This window comes from Thermobia domestica, chromosome 1 (assembly GCF_964235325.1).
Source record: "Thermobia domestica chromosome 1, izTheDome1.hap1.1, whole genome shotgun sequence".
Classification (NCBI taxonomy): domain Eukaryota; kingdom Metazoa; phylum Arthropoda; class Insecta; order Zygentoma; family Lepismatidae; genus Thermobia; species Thermobia domestica.
In genome coordinates, this window is record NC_137454.1 from 189,013,043 (window position 1) to 189,034,168 (window position 21,126).

At 35.1% G+C, this 21,126-nt stretch overlaps 1 protein-coding gene across 1 annotated transcript in view; it reads right to left on the bottom strand.

Moving 5' to 3' along the window:
• Window positions 1-20,795, bottom strand: part of CCT7 (chaperonin containing TCP1 subunit 7) — a 43,233-nt gene extending 22,438 nt beyond the window's left edge. Inside the window, exons 1-6 of the mRNA XM_081767443.1 lie at window positions 20,656-20,795; window positions 16,287-16,547; window positions 14,440-14,598; window positions 8,202-8,393; window positions 2,883-3,047; window positions 212-345 (exon numbers count right to left, since the gene is read on the bottom strand). Of these exons, the coding sequence (XP_081623569.1) occupies window positions 212-345; window positions 2,883-3,047; window positions 8,202-8,393; window positions 14,440-14,598; window positions 16,287-16,547; window positions 20,656-20,658 (914 nt within the window). The 5' untranslated portion in view covers window positions 20,659-20,795. The remainder of the gene's footprint in view (window positions 1-211; window positions 346-2,882; window positions 3,048-8,201; window positions 8,394-14,439; window positions 14,599-16,286; window positions 16,548-20,655) is intronic.
• Window positions 20,796-21,126: the final 331 nt, after the last annotated feature.

Sequence of the window (21,126 nt, forward strand, 5' to 3'; positions counted from 1 at the left end):
ATGGTGTTTAGGAGTATTTTCTTAAGATATTAGATGAGGATTCTTTGCAGACATGCACCAATGGATCGATGATGACTTCGATTCCACGAATTTGCTCCCCAGATGCAAGTGCTATGCAATTTATCCACTGCGACTTCAAAATTTAGACCTATTTAGAATTTTTTTCTTTTCATTTTTACCTTTGTCAATTTCCTTATTTAAAAATACATACCTGTCAGCGAAATACTGTGTAGCTACATCACCAATCGGTAGCTTGGACAAGACTACCTGAGCTCCGCTCTTGTGAATTTTTTCCAATTTTTCGTACAAAATGTTCCATTCTGCATCTACCACCTTCTGGTATTCCTAAAAGGATGTTAAATGGAACATGTACACTATATATACACTAATACACGGAACTTACTCGATATGGAATGTTATTTATAAAGTTAATACAATTTTAAATTTGTTAGGAAAAAATGTTTGAATCAAGGTCCGTCAATGCACCTCCCCACTTGTCTTCTAACAATTTGGTACCAGCAACATTTTCCCCCGGATTTGAAGCTTACTTTCACGCAAAAGCTACAATGACGTCACATGGGAGAAGAATTCATACTGAAACTTTGCTAGTTTATATTATTTGTAATAGCTATGTGTATACTGTTGTTTGCAAAATATATACTTGGAATTAGCCGGATGCCTAATTCTGAGTTAATTCCAGTGTAAGCATACACAATTTTTGGTGCTACCCAACGTGTGAGACAACTGGGAAGTTAGTTAAATTAAGGAGTATCGGCCTGTCGATCATGAAAGCCAGAAAGATGATGGAATTTTAATTGTTAATCACATCATCCAGTTGAACATGTGCTGTATCTGGTTTGAAATAGCAATTTATGAGCTACTAAAATTGACTTGTTTTCTATTATACAATATAGAATTGGCGAAATATATAACTGCTAATTGAAATTATTATCCAAAATCATAAATACATTATATAGTATTAAAAAGAAAACAGAATGGAAACATATCTGATTCAACTTGAGAATGTTTGAGTCTTTCATAACATAGTGCTTTGTTGTAATTAATGGCACAATAGCAAGGAACTGTACAGTAGGGAATCAAAAGGAGACGCTGACCAATGCTATGGACTTTTACATTAAGAACTGTATGTTCTCATCACGTTTTATTAATTAAGCATGCGAAAAATAAATCTCAATATGAGACACAAAGAACAATTTTTATTTCCTCTTTTTTTATATTAAAGAAAAGAAAAACTCAGATTCTACTTTTGGGATGTTCTTATTTCTGAATATCGTATAAATGTGCAAAGCCGACTTTTAATTGTATGTTCAGCTGGAACAAATTATATTTTAAGTATGTTTCTACCATGGAACGATAGATATTTGTTTATGTAAGAACATACGAATAATGTAACCGTTATACTTATTGCATTTGTAGGTGACTACAAGTTTTGAAATCCAGGATTTAGGATTTAGATGTCTGGGCTTTCAGCATCTAAGGCCATTTAGTCCGTCACGTTTGAGGGATGACGTCCCTCGACGAGCACATTATCCGGGAAAAGAGAAGGAAGAAATGATCGGGGAAGAAAGGAAGCGGCCGGGGACCTGTAAGTTAGGTACCACTCCGGCATTTGCCTGGTATGAACGAGGAACACCCAGGAAAACCTCATTCAGGGTGGCTGGCCTGAAAAAGCGTTTTTTTGTGTGTGTTTTTTTTTTTACACTTTTATGACCGAGTGCCCCCATCGAGAATCGAACCCGGGACCGCTCGCACCGAAGGCGACACCGTTAGCGACTACGCTACGCGGGGCCACTTTTGAAACCTACGTCGAATCGACGATAATAAATGCCTAAAAATGTACACCTACTATGCTCGAATTAACGTGAATTAAGGCTTTTTTTAAAAAAGTTTTTCACACAAGAAATGCTTTAATTTTACTTATATATTTATGTATTATATTACTATTAGACTTTTACGATATTCGCCAATTAAACTCGATCCTGAAATAAAATTATATTTAAAAAGGACTCCTTTTTATTACAGCACCTGTAGCGTAACAAGAAACCAAATACTACACCTGTACAAAGTGGTCCGGAAGTGGCGTACCCCCCCCCCCCCCTTCCGTTTAGTTTTAACAGTATAGTTATGAATGTCTGTACACAATTACCTTAAGTCTTAAGAGTCAACATCGGTATGATCACCATCCATGTCGTAACACAGCTGAATTCTGCACCAAGTTCTCGCAGATGTTTTATTAATATATTATAAATTTTTCAGCAAAAAACAAATGAATATGGATAGCGATGTTGCCAGACAATGTCAAGCAATGTTACCAAACAAATGTGGGTAAAACCTAAAACCGTCAGAAAGCACCAATTAGAGGTACACCCACATCTGGATCATCCAATAGAAATTGTCCATTATTTTGGAAAATGGGAACAATTGTTAACAATCTGGGGTGCAATACTGCAATTTCGGCATAATGTGATATTTTGAAAACCATTTAAATACAATTACAACAGTACTACAACATAATAATGAAAATATTTCAATAATAACCAAACAGGATACGACAAATTCAAAGAAAAGTATATGTTTCTTCGCACGACAATCAACTTCAATGCAACACCAGTCCGCAAAACAAGATAGATCGTGTTTTTCTCGTTTATTATCCCCCACACAGGAAAAGGAGTTTTGAATCAAACCGCAGAAGCAAAAGTTCACGAACTTCAGTTGGAACTTTCCTTCTTCTGGATTTCTTTCTTTAAATTTCTTAGTCTGATCTTCAAATTACACTATCTTATATTTGTTATAATTCCCCTCAATACATTTCACGTGTACAAGAGATTAGTGACATTAAACTACTAATCAAAGGAAATTACCTCAACACTTTCTACTCTGATTTCTGCGTTGTCACGCTCAGCTTTCAGCTCCAATTCAATGTTTAGAAGAGCTATCTTTGGATTGTTATACTTCTTCGGTTGCATTTCAAATCCAGCGTAGGAAAAGGTTTTCTTGAAAGCTACTCCTGACACTAAAAGTGAATCCTAGGAAAAAGAAATAATAACTTAGATCTAGATACTTTTCTCAAACATCTACTAAATTGTGATTTCTACTTATTTCTAGCAGTATATAAAAAGCGTTATCAAGTAAAGAAAATGTATCTGGAATTCAATAATAAATACTCCAAACACCATAACATAATCAATACCCCGATGTGATTTGTACTGTTGAGACATTTCAATGATTTCGATGGAAACTACTCAATCGTCTCCTTTACAGTCCCGATATTGCTGCATCCAGCGATTATTTCCTTTTCTCCACCTGAAAACTGGCTTGCATCGAAGCGTCTCAAGCACAGTAAAGTGCTCTAGACATGAGTTCTGGACTGACTGCACTCTCAGACAGCAGAATTTTACACAGAGGACATACGGAAGCTTGTGCCATGCTACCAGAAATGTCGGAAGTTCATGGTGACTATGTCGGTACTTGTATATCACAATAAATTTCTTCTTCTACCATAATCTTTTTTTTTTTTTTTTTAAAAATATAGTTTTTTTATTATGTTCGCTAGAGTCATCTTTTAGTATGCGAACCAAGATACTTATCAAACCGCCCTCGTATGTTGACGTTTTTAAATAACGAACCTAGTTTTTCTGTCAACGATAATAAGGTAATATATAAAACATATATGAAAGAATATTGTAATAAGTTAGATGATGATCTGGCAAATGGAAGTATAGCTTGAAGGGATGTTCCTCAAGTATCTTACTTTTCGTGAAAGAACTGGTGGAATGATAATGTGGGAGGGCGATGTTGCCCACCACAAACTCACATGGCCTGAGATTGAACAAGGACTGATCGCAGCAGACGCGAAATAGCGATTGGAACTAAAAGATCTAGAGAAGTTAGTCATGTATAGAAGTTAGAGGTGAAAATGTAAAACGAGTGGATGGAATTCGGTACAAGGGAACTGAATGTAGAATATAAACAAGAACCGAAACGACGAAAAAGCAATTAGGAAAAGGAAAACTGAATTTTATGTACAATAACTAGATTAAAATAAAATGAAATCTTTAAGTGTTACGTCCCACGATTATGCCGCCTAGGCTAAAGGAGACTGTGATTATGAGAAATGAACGGAATGGTGGAATGAAGAAAGTGGGAGGAAACGGGAGAACCCGAGAAAACCCACGCACAGTGTTTGTTCACCACAAAGTTCACTTGGTGCGAGCTGGGATCGAACCAAGGACCTCATGCACCAGAGGTGAACGCTCTACCACTGAACCACTACGGCCCCAAACAACTAAATCAAGCTTTTGATCCCAGCTTGCGCTATGTGATGGACAAATATGTGCGTCGGTTTTCTCTGTGTTCTCCCGTTTCCTTCCACTGTCCATCTTTTCTTCAGACGCTAAATATATTTTTAAAAAAGCTTTACGTTATCTGTTACCATTTTTATTTATGGTAATCAACGCCGGAACTGGAAATTATTAATATTATTGCCGGTTTGAATAGAGGGTTAATGGATAAGATGGAACTTCTTGGGACGTTGAATAGATTCCAAAAATTCGTTTCTTGATACCTGTCGACACCTGTTAATTTCTGTAAGTGTAGATATATTTTGCTTGAAATATTACAAAAAATCAATTAGATGCAACGACTGACATTCAGTATCACCTTTAATAATCCTTCACGGTTCCCATAGATTTTTGTAAATTATTTTCAATGGCAAAAGTTTAATTTTTCCATTTTTTCGTAACTCCAATTCTTTAGTTAGATACCTACACTAGTGGTACGGTGGCTCAGTGATAGAACGCTTACCTCTTGTGCACAGGGTCTCTGGTTCAATCATCGACAAGTAAGTTTGTGGTGAACAACATTATATGCATGGATTTCACGGGTACTTTAGTTTTCTCCCACATTCTCATTCCATCAAAATTTCCATAATCATTTTCTTGCCTTAATCATTCGTCTCCCTTATCCTAAGGGTATAATTGTGGGACGTTAAACTCAAAAATTTCATTTCATTTTTAGATATCTAAACTAAAGATACTAACTTCCTATAAAATGAGTCGGCCTAGAGAACATGGAAGATCAAACATAATATCTACCTACCTATTACATATATACCTATCTACTTATCATATATATAGTCTGTAACAAAATAACTGTACCACCTAACCCAACGCAAGGAATATTGTGTTTTCGACGATTCACAGCAAATAATCCTGTTCAAATTAAACATTACATGTATCCAAGTTCTTATGAATGGTACGTATGTTAATAACTTTCAAACTAATTGTTCATATAATGCCATAATTTATGTCTATATGATACAAATAATCTCGATATGTTGCTTTTTAATAAAGTAACACAATATCGCAAAATATAACATTACAATAATGATAAGCAAAATTTGATGTATCTGTACAAATGAATGAAAGACCTAATGAATATTAAAATGAACAAACAAGTTCATTTTTCTACAAATCTTTCTCAGAATTTCGTATGCTATCCCTTAGCCACCTTCAGTGGTACCAACTTCTATGGCAAGCTGTAGACCAGTGCTTGGCACACATCAACCTCTATTTCGTGGTACCGTACGGCAAGAATAGCTTTGATGAGCTCTATCCTGGTCTTAAAGGTTTTTACCTGAAGCCGTCGGGACATGAGGTGCTATAAATTCGCAATAGGCTTCATATCAAGGGAGTTCTGTGGCCATCACAACCTGTTAATAATCATCTTAGAACACTACGTATTAACTATTCGTGCTCTGTGACAAGCAGTGTTATCGTCTTGGAAGATTAAGTAATTTAAATTTTCACACGGAAAGTAATATCTAGCAGCTGGCAAATAACCTTTTTGATAGTATTGTGATGCATTGTTCGGCAGAAACGTTTCCGGTACAAATTTTCAGTCTGCGCACACCTCTCGAGGTGAAGCAACTCCACACCATAACAATTCCAATCAACTTTTGTGTTGCTAAAACGCAATCGCTCTTCAGTTTCTCACCCTTTCTTATCCAGAGCCTGACACCGCCAGCATACGTTTCTTTTCGTCAGAAAATACTACATGTTTCCATTGGTCAACACCGCAGATAAAGTACATGTCACAAAACTGTTTCTTCTCTTTGATGTGTTTCTCCGTAAGACAAGATTTCTTCCCAGACCTCTTCTTGAAAATAACTTCTTTTTCAGCCCCCTGGCAATGGTCATGTAGGTCACAGTGACACCAACATCAGCAACAGTTCGAACAATATTTCTTTCGGTAGAAGATCAATCGCTTAATGCTACTGCCTTTATTTTCCGGAAAACACGTAGATTTATTCTTGGTTTTCTCCCGCAGTTACTTTTCAAGGGTGACGTGGCATGATTACTTCCTAAGAACTCTTCCTACCGTGGTGTGATGCACACGAACTTTTGCAGTTATCTGCCGCTGCGAAAAGCCCAATGATTTCAGAACAAGCACCATCAATTATTTGTGTGGTGACATATCGCTTATTATTTTACGCATGACGTATGCTGGTCAGGGTTACTGAAAGAGTGCGCTGCAATAATGGACAGCATAACTCGGAAAACTCTTGGAACACTATTTAATAACACGATTTATAAGTTTAGAACAACGATCTTCCACACAATTTTCACTTGTAAACAGACTATGTCTAATTAATAGGCATCAGCCATTTCCATAAAGATATCAGAGCCACCTGTTGAGGGAAAACAATTTAAGACAGCGGGGAAAACAGGACAAAACACCATCAAGAAGCACCAAACAACAATATTTGAGACTCGACTCGACAGAGTGGGTTACATAATTATTTTGATGTTAAAACATATTTCAATGTTTCTCTAAATTTCTTCAGTGGTGCAGTTATTTTATTACTGCCTATATATATTTAATCGGTCTACGCGATACCGAACTATACGTGATCATATATACGGTATTATCAGTTGTTAAGGAGTTTCGCAGTCCAACTCCAAGAAGTGCAATCCTGATAAAATTCACATGTAACCTTCGAGAAAAATTGAACTCGTTGAAACTAATCAAGGAAAATCAAAATCAGTACATCTATGTTGAAGTTATGAATGAACATGCATACAATGAAGTCGGTTAATTATGATATTAACACTATCAACCGTTGAGAAGTTTCACTTTCTATTTCCGATAATTATCATCAGAATCTAATTAAATTTATATGAAACCACTGCGAGAACATACCAGTACTTTTTCAAACAAAAAGTAAATCAAAATTAGTGCACCCGAATCGAAATTATGCGTGAACATCCAATTGTGATGTGAACGCTGTTAGCTATTAGCTTTAGGGTCTAGCTAGGAAGACTATGGTCAAATCCTCATGAAATTTACGTGGTCTTTCAAACAACAAAAAAAGAAATATTAAAATCCGTGCACTTGTGTGGAAGACATATGCTTGAACATACACACAATACACATACATATAAGAGGACTGAATTAAGAACCTAGTCGTCTTCTGAAATCTATTAAAACATCGTATGTATCTCAGTTCAAAAGGCCACATACGCTACACACTGTCTAGATTAAGAGGTTCAAGATGATGTAGCTCACGTGACTTCCGAGTTAAGAACATAACCAAAAATCATGGCACAACACAGCTTATAACTTAATGTATCTGTATTGTTATATTCCATGGTCTCTAAATCCCAAATAACCTCATCACTTGACCGTTTCCTTCACTACCGAGAGCGACTACGTGGTTTCCCTGACATTAAAGAACTTTTCAATAATTTCCCTGATTTTCCCTAACAAAAATCAAATTCCTTGACATGCTCTGATTTTCCAGATATGCGAAAACCGTGTCCTTGCTAGTCCCTTTGAAATATCGTGTTGCTCTATCTCTCATTCATTTTGAAGGCACACGATTTTGACACACTTTTATTTTGATTCAAGTTTAAACTTATTGAAGAAATAATAACCGATAAAATCTGTTGTGAAAAGTAGTACAACAAATGAAAACAGTTGACAAAACCTAACCAATAAATGTTACAATAAATAAGTTTAAAACGAACAGGTCTCCTTGATCATTAATTGTTGTTTAGCAAATGAACTATAAATGATGCTTTTTTATTCTACATGTTGATCACCGTCTATGAAACTTTTTTTTCTTTCTTTCTTTCATTCTTGAGGAAAATTATATTTATGAAACACGGTACGATACTCACCTCCAAAGCACCACCTGTAACCTTCTTAATACCTATCATATTTAGTGGAAGAAGATCATCTAGTAACAGTACTGCGTCTACAACCATCTTAGAAAAAAAGCCCTTCTGCTGGTGAATCAGCTTCGAACTAAGAGCCGTAGCAGCGCATTTCTCCAACAACTTTCGATGTTCTTCCGGATCTTCTTGTTTTATCTACAATAGACAAGAACAATTTAAAACAGTCAACAATATGCATACATAAAAAATATAATTTATCACATGTCGTAATTGTTTAATGATCATGAATTTTGTTTTCCTTACTTGTATATATGTCAAGAGCAATAATAAATAACGAAACCGTTTTCTTATGGGAAGTAGAAGGGAATGATTCATGGGCCTACAATTTACAGGTGAAATCCGAACTACCGTGCGCATTCAAATTTCAATGTTCTCCCACCGGGAACCGAACCCGGAACTCTATGCATAAAAAGCTATTACTAGACAGCGGGAAGACTACACAATGAGGATTTACGTAGTAGTATTGCAACATGTCTTTTAATTGTTTACGTGTTTATAAAGTAATCCACTAATTCAGCGAAACAAGGTGTTACCTAAACAAATGTAAATGGTAGTCAACATGGATATAAAGCAGGGTGGAATAAAATCATGATTTTTTAAAAAAAAATCATTTTCGTTGATTCTTTTGATTTAAATCGATTTTTTTGATTTAAATCAAATCTTTCTTCTTGTATAATACAAGTCGCGAACTGACGAAAAAGCATTAGGAGTTAGTATTAAATGCTAATTATGCCATTTAAGTGAAAGTATTGGGGTTGAATTTTGAATTATCCCCAATCGTTAACCTATATCAATCCCAAAGAATGTTTCTTAACCCTTTTAAATTATAGCTCTTTTCAAAGGTAAATTATAGACTTTCAGTCAAGCAGCTACAGCATCATCCCTATTCATCCTAGGATCATGGTACTTACATCACTCTCCTTAGAATAGAACAGCTTTTGAAACGGTAACATTCACATTTTCCTATCATGTCCCTGAAGCGGAAAATTTTGAGAGTAATCGGGATTTTTTAAAACTTTTTTTAAAAATTTTTTGATACCCTCTGGATTTCCCTGTGTTAACGCACAGATCTCAAAATCAACTGGGAAATACTAAGGGGTGTACTAAATGTGTGTACAAAATTTCAAGCTTCTATCTTGAGTAGTAAGGGTAAGGAAACTATTTAACAATGAGCTAAGAACATCCCCACAATGCGCCAGATGACCCGGATGTAATATAAAAATTTCCTCAGACATCCCTATTTATCCTAGGATCATGATTTGTATATTATTCTCTTCAGAATAAAACAAATTTTCAAACGGTATCCTTCAAATGTCTCCATCGTGTATCTGGGGCGGGTAAATCACGAAAAAAAGGAATTTTCTGTTAAAAATATATATTTTTTTTAAATTCTTACCTCTGTGGACCCCTCCCCCTGTTTTAAGGCAGAGATCTGAAACAAATCTGATAAATACTGAGGTGTGCACTGAGTAAATGTGCAAAATTTCAATCTTGTAGGTGCAAAAGTAAGCCCGCGAAAAATAGTATTCCCCAAATACCCCAGATTCCCGTATAAAACAGAATCTCAGGTAACAGTTTCCTGAGACATCCCTATTTATCCTAGGAGCATAGTACGTATATCATTTTCTTCAGAATAGAACAGCCTTTCAAACGGTACCATTCATATGTCTCCATCTGAGACGGGAAAATCACGAAAAAAAGCTATATTTTGTTAGCTTTTTAACTGTTAACTTTAACTTTTTGTTAACTTGTTAGCTTTTTTTTCTTTAAAAAAAAAAAAAAAAAACATTTTTGCCCCTCTGAAACCCGCTGTTTCCACACAGAGATATGAAAACATCTGAAAATTATTAAGGCGTGCGCTGAACGCGTGTGCAAAATTTCAGTCTTCTGAATGCAAAATGTAAGCCGCCAAAAAACAATAATACGCATAACAAAAAATATCTTTTTAAATTTATGACGTCATCACATACTATGCCTCAACGCAGAAAGGCGTGAAAACATTTGTAACGTGTTCTAAAATGCCTCCAGTCTTAAAGAAAACGAAGCAAAAAGCCTTATTGGTACTTTTTTAATCGAATAATGAAGATTCTACCCTATCACCTAAAAATAGGTGATATAATTTAAAAAGTTAAGCATTAAGGAAAAAGTACAACAACGTTTATCAAAATGACACCTTTTATCACAAAAGTTACTGATATTTGGCAAGGGCCTATTTTTAAAATATCAGAGCTAGCTTGCCTTATGAAATACACAAATTTCGCCTAAAGCTATAAAATTAACAAAAAATGGAGGGGATAGGACCCCTCTAAAAATACGCCCTACTATCTGGGAACAAATAGACTCGCACAAAAAGGAATTTTTCTCTTTAATGTCGATGGTGATTTCCGCGTTGGAATAGTTAACGATTTTAAAACCCAAACCCAATGTTACGAAAAGAAGAAAGTAGGATTGCTCCGTTACTTGTTCAAAACGGGATTTTCCCTAATCATCCTCTGCATGACACTTGTTTTCATACTATACTGTACATTTGTCTTATTGTATTATGATTATTAACTTCCATAATCGAAATAACAGAACATAAACGGGATTTTACTTATTTTCACTTTAAATTAATTTATTTCGGAATTCGATTTAAATCAACGATTTTTATTTAAAAAATCAAGTGATTTAAATCTTGATTTATATCGTGATTTAAATCAGACTGATTTAAATCAATCCACCCTGATATAAAGCAAAAGCAAACGGCAGGCATTAAGCTTTACTTCAGACTGCAGATGATCGTTACGGAAACACACGAAATGACAAGAGAAACTTATCGGGAAAAAGTTTTTTCCTGTACATGAGTCTCCGACAAGCCCACGAAATTTCGTGGAGGATGCGCTACGAATTGGATGCCTATCCATGGTCTCAATAGAGGTTAATGGTAATACCATTGACACCAAAGTAATGAAATACCGAAGAATTACTATTCAGAAAACTACAAACTTAATACTATCACTGGGTAATAGCATTTTAAAAAATTGATCGGAGTACAAAAAGTCGCAGCAGAAAAAGTGGATAATGCGTGCACTCGGTGACAATAAATGCAATTGGTTCAAGATACATCGGCAGTGGAAATGCCGCCTAGAATGTGAACAGTGTTCCTTTTGATCCAGAATGCAAGCAACAAAATGAGCAGTGGAAAGCGAAACACTGCTAACTCAAATCTGCTATCCACGAAAGGGGGAAGGGGGGGTTGAGATTATGGCTCTCACATTACGTATATTCACTGTTCTAGCAATATGTAATTTTACCTGCTTCTTGAAGTGGCATCTACGCAACACTTATTTCATTGCGAAAGTAACTGCTCTGTAGGCAACAAATATTCAGCACAATTAGTGCATTCAGGTACAAGAATAAGTAATCTGAAGGATCTTAGAATAATTAACTTTGTGATTACTGTTGCCTCATCATTTTTTGAATGCTCCTCACCTTCATACTTGTACTTTCTTCGGTCGGGTATACAGGCAGGGTTGGCAAAAACCATGGTTTTTATTAAAAAAACCAAATAAACCGGTTTTTTTTGGTTTAAACCAGGTTTTTTTGGTTTAAACCAAGTTTTTATGGTTTAAATAATTTGCTCTATATATTCATATCATATATGGACAGAAATAAGTTTGTTTCGCCTTGATGTTTTTATGCGACAACCGAGTTATGCTGGAAGTGGTCACATAAGCTTAAAGCGGAATAAAAACCGCTTCTCGAGTTACATCCGAGAGAAATTGTCCTCCATTTGAACTCGGAACCAGGACTAATTGGCCACAAATGCGATTCGTCTGCCGACTCACTCACGAAGGAATCCTGATAAAAATCGTTGTACTGATCTTTACATGCTTCTTAATATAACTGTCAAGAGTCATTTCAGAAGGACAAAAACAGTTGCACAAGTGAAACCATTACACAGAATTACATATGAACAATTTCAAAGTACTACGGAGTACAGAAGAACTAATTTAGTTCAAGTTAGTTAACAACGACTTTTGTTGGTCCAAATTAAAGAAATACACCGACTTAATCTGCATATCAATAAGAAAAGTGAATAAAGATACGAATTATTTGAGTCCACTTTGGCTCAGACTCATTTATACATAAATAGATACCAAAAATACTTATTTCACTAAAGGCCTCTCGTGAGGTCTGTATGACCCTCCCCCCCCACACACACACACAAAAAGTACGGCATTTTCGATGTATTTTATCAATAGTAAACATTGAAACGAAACAATATTTAGAATTTTTCTTCGATTGCAATTACATAACAATAATAACTACAAAAAATCACAAAATAAACATTTATAAACTTATAAAAAAAAAAGTTGCTTTTGTAGTATAATCTTTTTGAGTAATGAATGGAGAATTTAGGTCTGAATATAATACGAATAATATACGGGAGTGAAACGTGATAACCCACAAATGTGTGTTCATCAAGATTTTACAAACACTTACACTTTTACGAACATTTTCTGTTTTTTGGTTTAAACCAGTTGGTTTTTTTGAAAAAACCAGCTGGTTTAAACCTTGGTTTAAACCACCTTGGTTTAAACCAGCCAACCCTGTATACAGGTGAAAGTTTTATTAGCAATCATGAATTTTCCGAAGGTACATGAATAATTTACAACGTGAAATGAAATGATTTCTTATTGAAACCATACATATTGAAGAAACTTTTAAGATAGGTAACTGAGTACACCGAATAACAGAATGGATAAATTGTTGAAGAGTCATACCCTCTCGAAACTTTTTTCCGCAAAGCGAACTAATACTGCCATTTTTCGGCACTATTATAGGTGTATAAGAAATGTGTCGAAAAACTTGTAACGAAGATGTCATTCTTCTGTCGCTGTACATGGAAAAAGGCCTTTATGTGCTAAGAGTTGAAGCCCAGAACTATGATGAACTTCATAGCTTAGCTTTTCTGGTTGCTATCAAAAGTAACAACTTTAGTTTGCGTACACAGGAACAATCCCGGAACACAATGAGCCTGATAAGTTTTTTCTTTCACCTCCTGTACTTACACGCTTTGCTTTGCTATTTGCTTCTTCCTAAGTTCATATGCCAAGGTAAGAAGTAGTTAATGTTAATTTTTTCTTGATCGTAAGATTTCTGTCGTCTTTGGCCATCCAGGAAAACAAAGAGTTACATCATAATATTTAAACCTCTATCAAGAAACAACTGGCAGCTGTCGTATCTTCGTTGGATTTTTGAGGTATAAAGGCTCACAGCTTCAGTCAACTTCGTAACATGACGTTTTAAATAATGATGATGATTATTATTAGTTGTACCTATATATCTAAAATATTTCTTCTCTCACATTTTAACACCCCAACGAACAATGTTGTCAAAGTACAAGTAGCAAGCATCGTATACTAACGGTGAAGACGTAGGAAAAGCCTAAGAAAAAGTCTCTACGTGTCGATCACGTTATTAAAAATATCTACAGATAAAGAGAAAAAAATGATAAAAATCAAAAGGGAATTTTTACTTAAAGATGAACCAATAAAAGATTTAAGATGATGTTTTCATTAACCAAAGGGAAGTTCTTGTTAAAATACAATCAAAAGTTTTACTTTTAAGACTTGGGAATTGAGTTGATATGCCTGATATTGAAACTCTATCTTGTGATGTAATATTTAATAACTAAGTAACTAAGCAATATTACCTATTAATTGGACTAACATTCAATTACAAACTGTAATTACAAGAGTATAAGAAATCTGCTACTGAACAGTATGTAGTAAATAAAGAAGGAAAGAATCTGTTTCAAAAATTAAAAACTATGAATTGGGATGAACTACATGTTTTATAGCGCCATAAAAATTAGTTTTTCTCAAATTCCTCGAAAACTATGCACAGAATTTACCATCAACAACCTTGTTTTGTAAAGTTCGTTCGTTACTGCCAAACTACTTATTCAATTGTATTTCCAAACTTACAAAGTACCTTCGCCTCATACTGTATACTATAAATGCATTCAACACTTGAGGTCGCTTAGGGCACCACTTAATATTATTCAACTGAGCTAATTTTTCTCAGCAACTACTTTACTTTGATATGGAACCATAATTCATAATAAAAATTAAATTAATACTAATAAATATACCGATTTCTATATTACAAATCTTAAATGATGCAGCTACTTTACCTTGACGGCTAAATTATTTATGTTCTCTATAGCGAGATCCGTAGCTTTGCGAAATGCCTTTATGATGATTCGAGGATGAACACCTTCTTCAACAAAAGGCTTCACTTGTTTCAGAAATTCACCAGCTAACAACACAACACTTGTTGTACCATCTCCTACCTGTGGAAAGAAAGAAAAAAAAAGTTCTGATTTACTTTATGTTTGATTTTGTAAATATTTGCAAAAATTGAACTATTATAAGTATCAACTGAACCTATACGTTACGCACAAGAAAGCTAGGAAGCCAAAGGAAAATATGCACATTCTAAGGCACGGAAGACCCGGATTCGATTTTCGGCGGAAGCTCATCTTGTTCGGATCTCACATTAAGATATAGGTCCGCGTCTAAAATACCGTCGGTTCTGAAAAGGACACTGAACCCTATCCAACAAACGAACTACTAACTCCTGTACAAAGGAGAGAAAGATTGATACATAGGTATCAAGTACTATATTGAGTAAAGTTGCAGAATAGTACCTGCTGGATAACCAACACGCATAATTACTCTCGTGCTAGAGTGAATATAGTGTGTGTGTACTATTCTATTAAATGAAAGATGTCTCGTAACTACCTTCATTCCTCATATGATTTTAACGCTTGTTATGTCCTCTTTGATAACAAAGTCAGACATGCTGCTTCATTTTGATAACCCTGACACTTCATGTAAAATTTTCTTCCTCTCATAATCACTGGATTCACTTCTTAAACTGGCAGGGGAAGATTTTAGCATTGCTATGAATTGTAGTATAACTGTTCGTTTGCTTTTGTTATCGATCATATTTCTATGTTTAGCATTTTTTGAATGACTTATCACAACTTGCTGATCTATGTTACTTAGTTCAAATGTGTTCTGGCACGAAACACAACGTACTTTATATGGATTACGAGTATTATTGACTTCCTTCAACCAGTTACTCCATTCAGGGTACAGTGTGGAATTACATTAAATGAATAATGAAAACAGTAATTAGTTCTTGTACTGTCCTACGAGGAATTTTAATGGTCTCTAATACATTAAAACATATCTGGTTTTATTAATTCTTACAGAACAAATAATTAATAAAAGTGTAATTAAAGATAGAAAGTCTCTACCATTATACTACCAGTTCCTCTGTGTCCCATTTCTTCTGATTTCCACTACACAAGTTTTCACCCCAAATCAGATCACAATTATTCACAAAAATCACGAAGATGACAGCCAAAACTCTCTCCATGGCTTCACATGTGGCACCTACATTTTACTTAGGAACTTCTTCAGAAAACTTATTTTCAATTCATCACATAATTAAGAATATTTCTCAATGATTCTTCAAGAGTTCTACAGAACCAGGGCGAAGGGTTATAGAGCACTTGCTACGTGATATGATTGATAAACCCTTCTCAGGACCAATCTTTTTCAAATCTAATGCAGATAAGTTTCAACAACATGACAATCTTACCATTCCAAAAAGTTTAACACAAAAACTGGAAATTACACTAAAGTTGCATACTTAATATAAAATATATTCATTAAACAAACTATACCTGTCAATGTTCCTAGCCCATATATAACTACAGTGATTTTTTCTCACCACAGTACTTTCCCAGCTGAAACTGAAAATTTCTACGCTATGATATCATGTAATGTCTTCATACGAAATAGTTCCGGCAATCACCGTAAGAATGCAACACACGTAGAGCAGATATATTGCTATTCCATAACCCTTTTTTCCTCTAATAATAAATAATAATTTAGAAGATAGTTTGACAAAAACAACGCATTTACATGGAACAGGACAAGAAATAGGATGATAACGAAATTTATTTACCTCAGCATCCTGTGATTTTGCAATATCCACAAGCGTTTTCGCAGCCGGATGGACAATATCTAATATTTTCATAATGGTTGCTCCATCATTTGAGATAGTAGCTTTCCCATTGCTGTCTACAATTAGTTTGTCCATTCCACGTGGACCCAGTGTTGTTCGTACTGCCTCAACGACCGCTTGGCAGGCATTGATGTTTGACACCAACTGCGGCTTTCCTTGAGAATTTTCTGTTCCCTCTTTCAGGAGAATTATTTGAGGTTGCTACAAAAAAAATAGCATGAATGCATTAATTAAATGAGAAAGTGATACAATCAAAACAAACAACTAAACACTACTTGTGGGCACAAGAGATTTTTAAGAGTGTCGTATGCATTGTTTCATGTTATTAAAAAAAAAAAATAGACGAAATGAAAATGTCAATTTTTCCACCTTCTAACAATGAAGGTAACTAGTTTGGAGACCATAAAATATTACTACTTTCTGCGCTAAATGTATCGAATTTACTACAATACACCCATTTACAACTTGAGCTTGTAGAATATTTGAATTGCTTTTACTTAAGTAGAATAATACCAATACACTTATATGATATATATATACAAGCTGGAATAATATACACAGACTAGAAAATGACCCCACATGTTACTTCGGATAATTATTTTTTTGCGTTCTTCCTTTAATACGTTTTTTCGCAAAGAATTCGCCTAAACTCGAAGTCTCGCAAAAAATTCGAATGTCTCGAATGGGTATCTTAAGAAAGCACCCCCTATCCATTTTAAAACATTTGTTTAATTATTTTAGAATACAAGTCCGAAACACCCAATTTTACGTCTGGAACCTCAAGAGATTCCGAGTTAAGAATTTTTCTTCTAGTAATTCTAATCCCTCCATTTTTCCCTCTTACCTCCTTTTCTTCCCTTCTAGGTCCAATAACGTTGAAATACGTGCCTTATTATTTTAAATGTGAAGCCCAAACATTATACCTCTAACCTAAGAGATCTACGAGATATAGGCATGATTACATAATAATTTTAATCCCCACTCATCTTTCCTTCCCATTCACTTTTCCTTCGAGATCAAATACATAGGTTGGATAAAAAGCAGTGACAATACTGTTCTCAGGTCAGAGTGCCGTGTCTCAGCATTATAGGTTTCTTTAGGTGATAAGGGAATGTAAGACGATAAGATGTACCGAGTAGTAATGACTGTGTATCATTCAGTCAAAAGCAGCAGTATCGTAGAGGAGGAAAATGTTAAGTGCAATAACAAGTTTCAGAAAGCTGAACTACGAGACACAGATTGTAGTGCATAACAATGGTCTCAAGGAATTCGCGATAGCCTTTTCGCCAAAATGAAGGACACACTACGACATAAGAGAAGCCATTATCCGCACCAAATGACGATCCTTGCGGAACAACAAAGACTGACGTGCTGAGTGTACGACGCTTCCCACACGCATGTATTCTGTGCATAAAGCCAAGTACGAATTATATTATATATCGAATTTGCTGCCATTACTTTTTATCCAACCCTTATATATATATATATATATATATTTATTCATACAGGCTGAAATATGTCTTATTATTTTAAGTGAGACGACCATATACTAAATGACATCTCTCTAACTTTTAGGAATTCGGATATATGAGCATTTTAATATAATAATTATCACTCCTCCCTGTGGAATTTCCAACGGGTGCAAATGCTGTGTTGCGACAATGGGACTTTTGCCCGAAGCTAATATATTTTATATTTACGAAGCATGCTGCTGAATTACACTCTTCCAGTTAAAATTTCAGGTATTTATTTAATTTTCTCCTTTCAAATTTTGATATATAGTAGTAGAAGGATTTTTTTCTTTCCTCACTAAGTTTATAATTTCGCAGGTTGTTCATACTTTACATTCATCGTTGTCCCTGACATTTTGTTTTAACTTGATGTAATTGTTGGGAAAGGCTTGTCGCCATAAATTTATAATTTAATATGTGGTTCCAGTTCAGATTCAGTCCTGCTCGTGTCTTTCTCTGCTAGTCTAGTAATTAGCGCTTTCGCTTCTTAAGAGTCGGGTATGTGTTGAAGTTATTTTCTGTTATTATTTTCTTTATTGAATGTTTGAAATTTTGATTAATTTTGAACTATGTTAAAAAGACAAATTAGCGTGGTACGAAGTATTCACATAAGGAATGTTAAAAAATAATTACAGAAAAAATTCCAACAGAAACCACCACGATTTCTAACCCATTTCATTAACTGAAAGAACTGATTCCTAAGAAATTGGTCCTTCGAAACAGCCACGGAACTGTTCCGAGAAATCAATCCCTTAAGAACGACTCACTGAATGAAATGTCGAAAGCAGACCTGTACCTTAAATAAAATAACTCTTTGTGTGTAGATTTGTATTCCTCGATGAAGATTCACTTTAGGAGGGCTTAAATTTTCGTAAACCATAAAAACTACGAAAAAAAAAAAAACTAACTTATGCAAGGAGGGTTGTGCTTCCCCCCCAGAAAGAAACCAGCAAGATTTAAACCAGCCAACCCTGTAACTTAACCTATTCGTAAGTCTATTCTCATGTTGAAACGGAATAAATGCTGTCAACTACGACATTTACACAAAGAAAAGGGATTAACTACTGCATCGCCGGACCAATTTCAGAAAATTTATCAGTGAATTGGTGAATTTATTTTGTTTTGTGAGAAAGAGTGAGTGAAAGTCAGGTTTGGGAAATTCTTGAAGTTAAGAAAATATTTGTTGGTTTAGTTGTTTTTGATGTTGTGGAGGCTCAAGAGACTATTTGGCGGAGAAGTACACTTGTTATGATTTATGGAAAAGGCAGCGTTGAAATGGTGCATAAATGACAAGAGTGTCGCATATCTTATTTGAGTTTTATCGAGTTGTAAAAAAAAAAAAAAAAAAAAAAAAAAAAAAAAGTAAGGAATGTTAGGGTTGAAACTGAGATAAGGGCGCGATCTATTAAACAGGCGAACCTAATTTAATACATTTTCGTACTTTTTTTGGATGCCATTTAATATTTTCCCCAAAGCTGTGCAACACATAAGCCATTCATTTTATGACATGTAGTGCTTTTTCCACTATCCTCTATGTCTACTCTACCGCCGCTAACGCGCCTGCCGCCTACGGACGCATCCCCTCGCAACCGCTTGGGCGCCCTGCTGGGCTCCTGCCCTGACTCGGTTAGCACATTCGTGCGTTTTAGTGGCCACCTAGCACAAGTCGGTTAGTATTTTATGCACTAGTTTTTGTGCCACGCGTCCACACTGTATTTCTAACAATAATCACTGCCAAGTGAGTCAGGGTCACAACCTAGTATCTTGTGGGAGAAACTATTAGCGAAATAATTATACTTGTACATTTATTTCTCGATTTTCGTGTGGTCCGGCGATACAGCAATAATGGGATAGAAAAGTGATGTATAAGTACATCAAGTGGCCCCCACATTCTTAATCTACACGAATTTTTACTTTACCAAAAAAATTGTTCTATTTGTTTTTATACAAGATTTCGTGAATCTCCATAAAACGTCATATAGTACAGATGATTAAATGCCGCTGCTAACATAATATCGTATAAATTCAGGGCAAAAGGCTAATGTCTTTTTGGGTAAACTTCACAATGCACGCTCCAGCTGCGCATCGATAAATAGAGCCGCTTTTAAAGGGTATAGCATAGTAGGGTAGAGGTAGGAACGGGTTAGTTAAAGGTTAGGGAAGTTTTGATCCATTTTTATAAAACTAATAATAATGGGAAGAGTTTACTTTGTGCAGACCACTGACTCGTTCTGACTTGGTTAATGGAACACTTCAGGAATCAGTTCTCAAGAACGATTCGATTCATCGGAGCACTCTTGCAACCAATTTCTAGAAACAACCCGTTTCGAGGAACTTACTGCTCGTTTCTAAGTAAGTATACCACTTGGACCGGGTATTGTAGAGTTAACCTGTGTTTTTCAACCTATAAAGATTAGTCCACAACGCAAATTTTACTGTACTTTGCACTTTGCCAAGTAATGTAAAATTTCAATCAGTTTTGATGGTCCAGATGCTCGTTTCACACTTTCTCTCAACACTTACTTTAAGTTGCAATATTATGCCACAGAAACAGGTCTATATATTGAGTTACATCAATATTACGAACTAATTAAAATCCACCTGTTCCGGGAATGTTCTCCGGTTTCTAGTAATATTCTTAATACTCTGAATTTATTTTTTTAATAATAATTACAAGTATTCCGCATTACGAGGCTACACATTAATGCTCATATTAATATTATCAACTCTTATCTTCATTAAACTAAAGCTGATGGCACTATTTCTTATTGGATTTTAATTCTAATCGTAAGACTTACCATTTTTCTCGATTTTTCGTTCTCCTTCTTAGCTGATTAGTTTGTTGCGCTTTCAACCTTCTTTTGTTATTATTGTAGTGCTCGTGCTGCCAAGTATATAACTAATCTCACAGAGAGCGTAGCAGGGTTGCCAGGTTCTGGTAAAATTCCCTAGTAAAGGGGAAAATAAGTGATACTTTTCATTTATGGGGGAAAAAGGGAAAAATGAGAAAAGTGCAACAAGTATGGAAAATTTAGAAGGGAAAGTTTAATTTTAAAAATCCTGAAGTAGGTAACATACAAAAGTAGTCAATATTATATATTTACTTGAGGAAAGGTGAAAATGTATTTAGTAATATTTTGTGACGTGATAAATACACATGAGGTCAGTGGGAATATACCGCCTGTAAGTGCTTGTGGCAGGGGCATAGCCAGCAGGTTTACGAAAGACGGGCCCGTCAGTTTTGAAGGGGGCCAGATACACTGTACAAA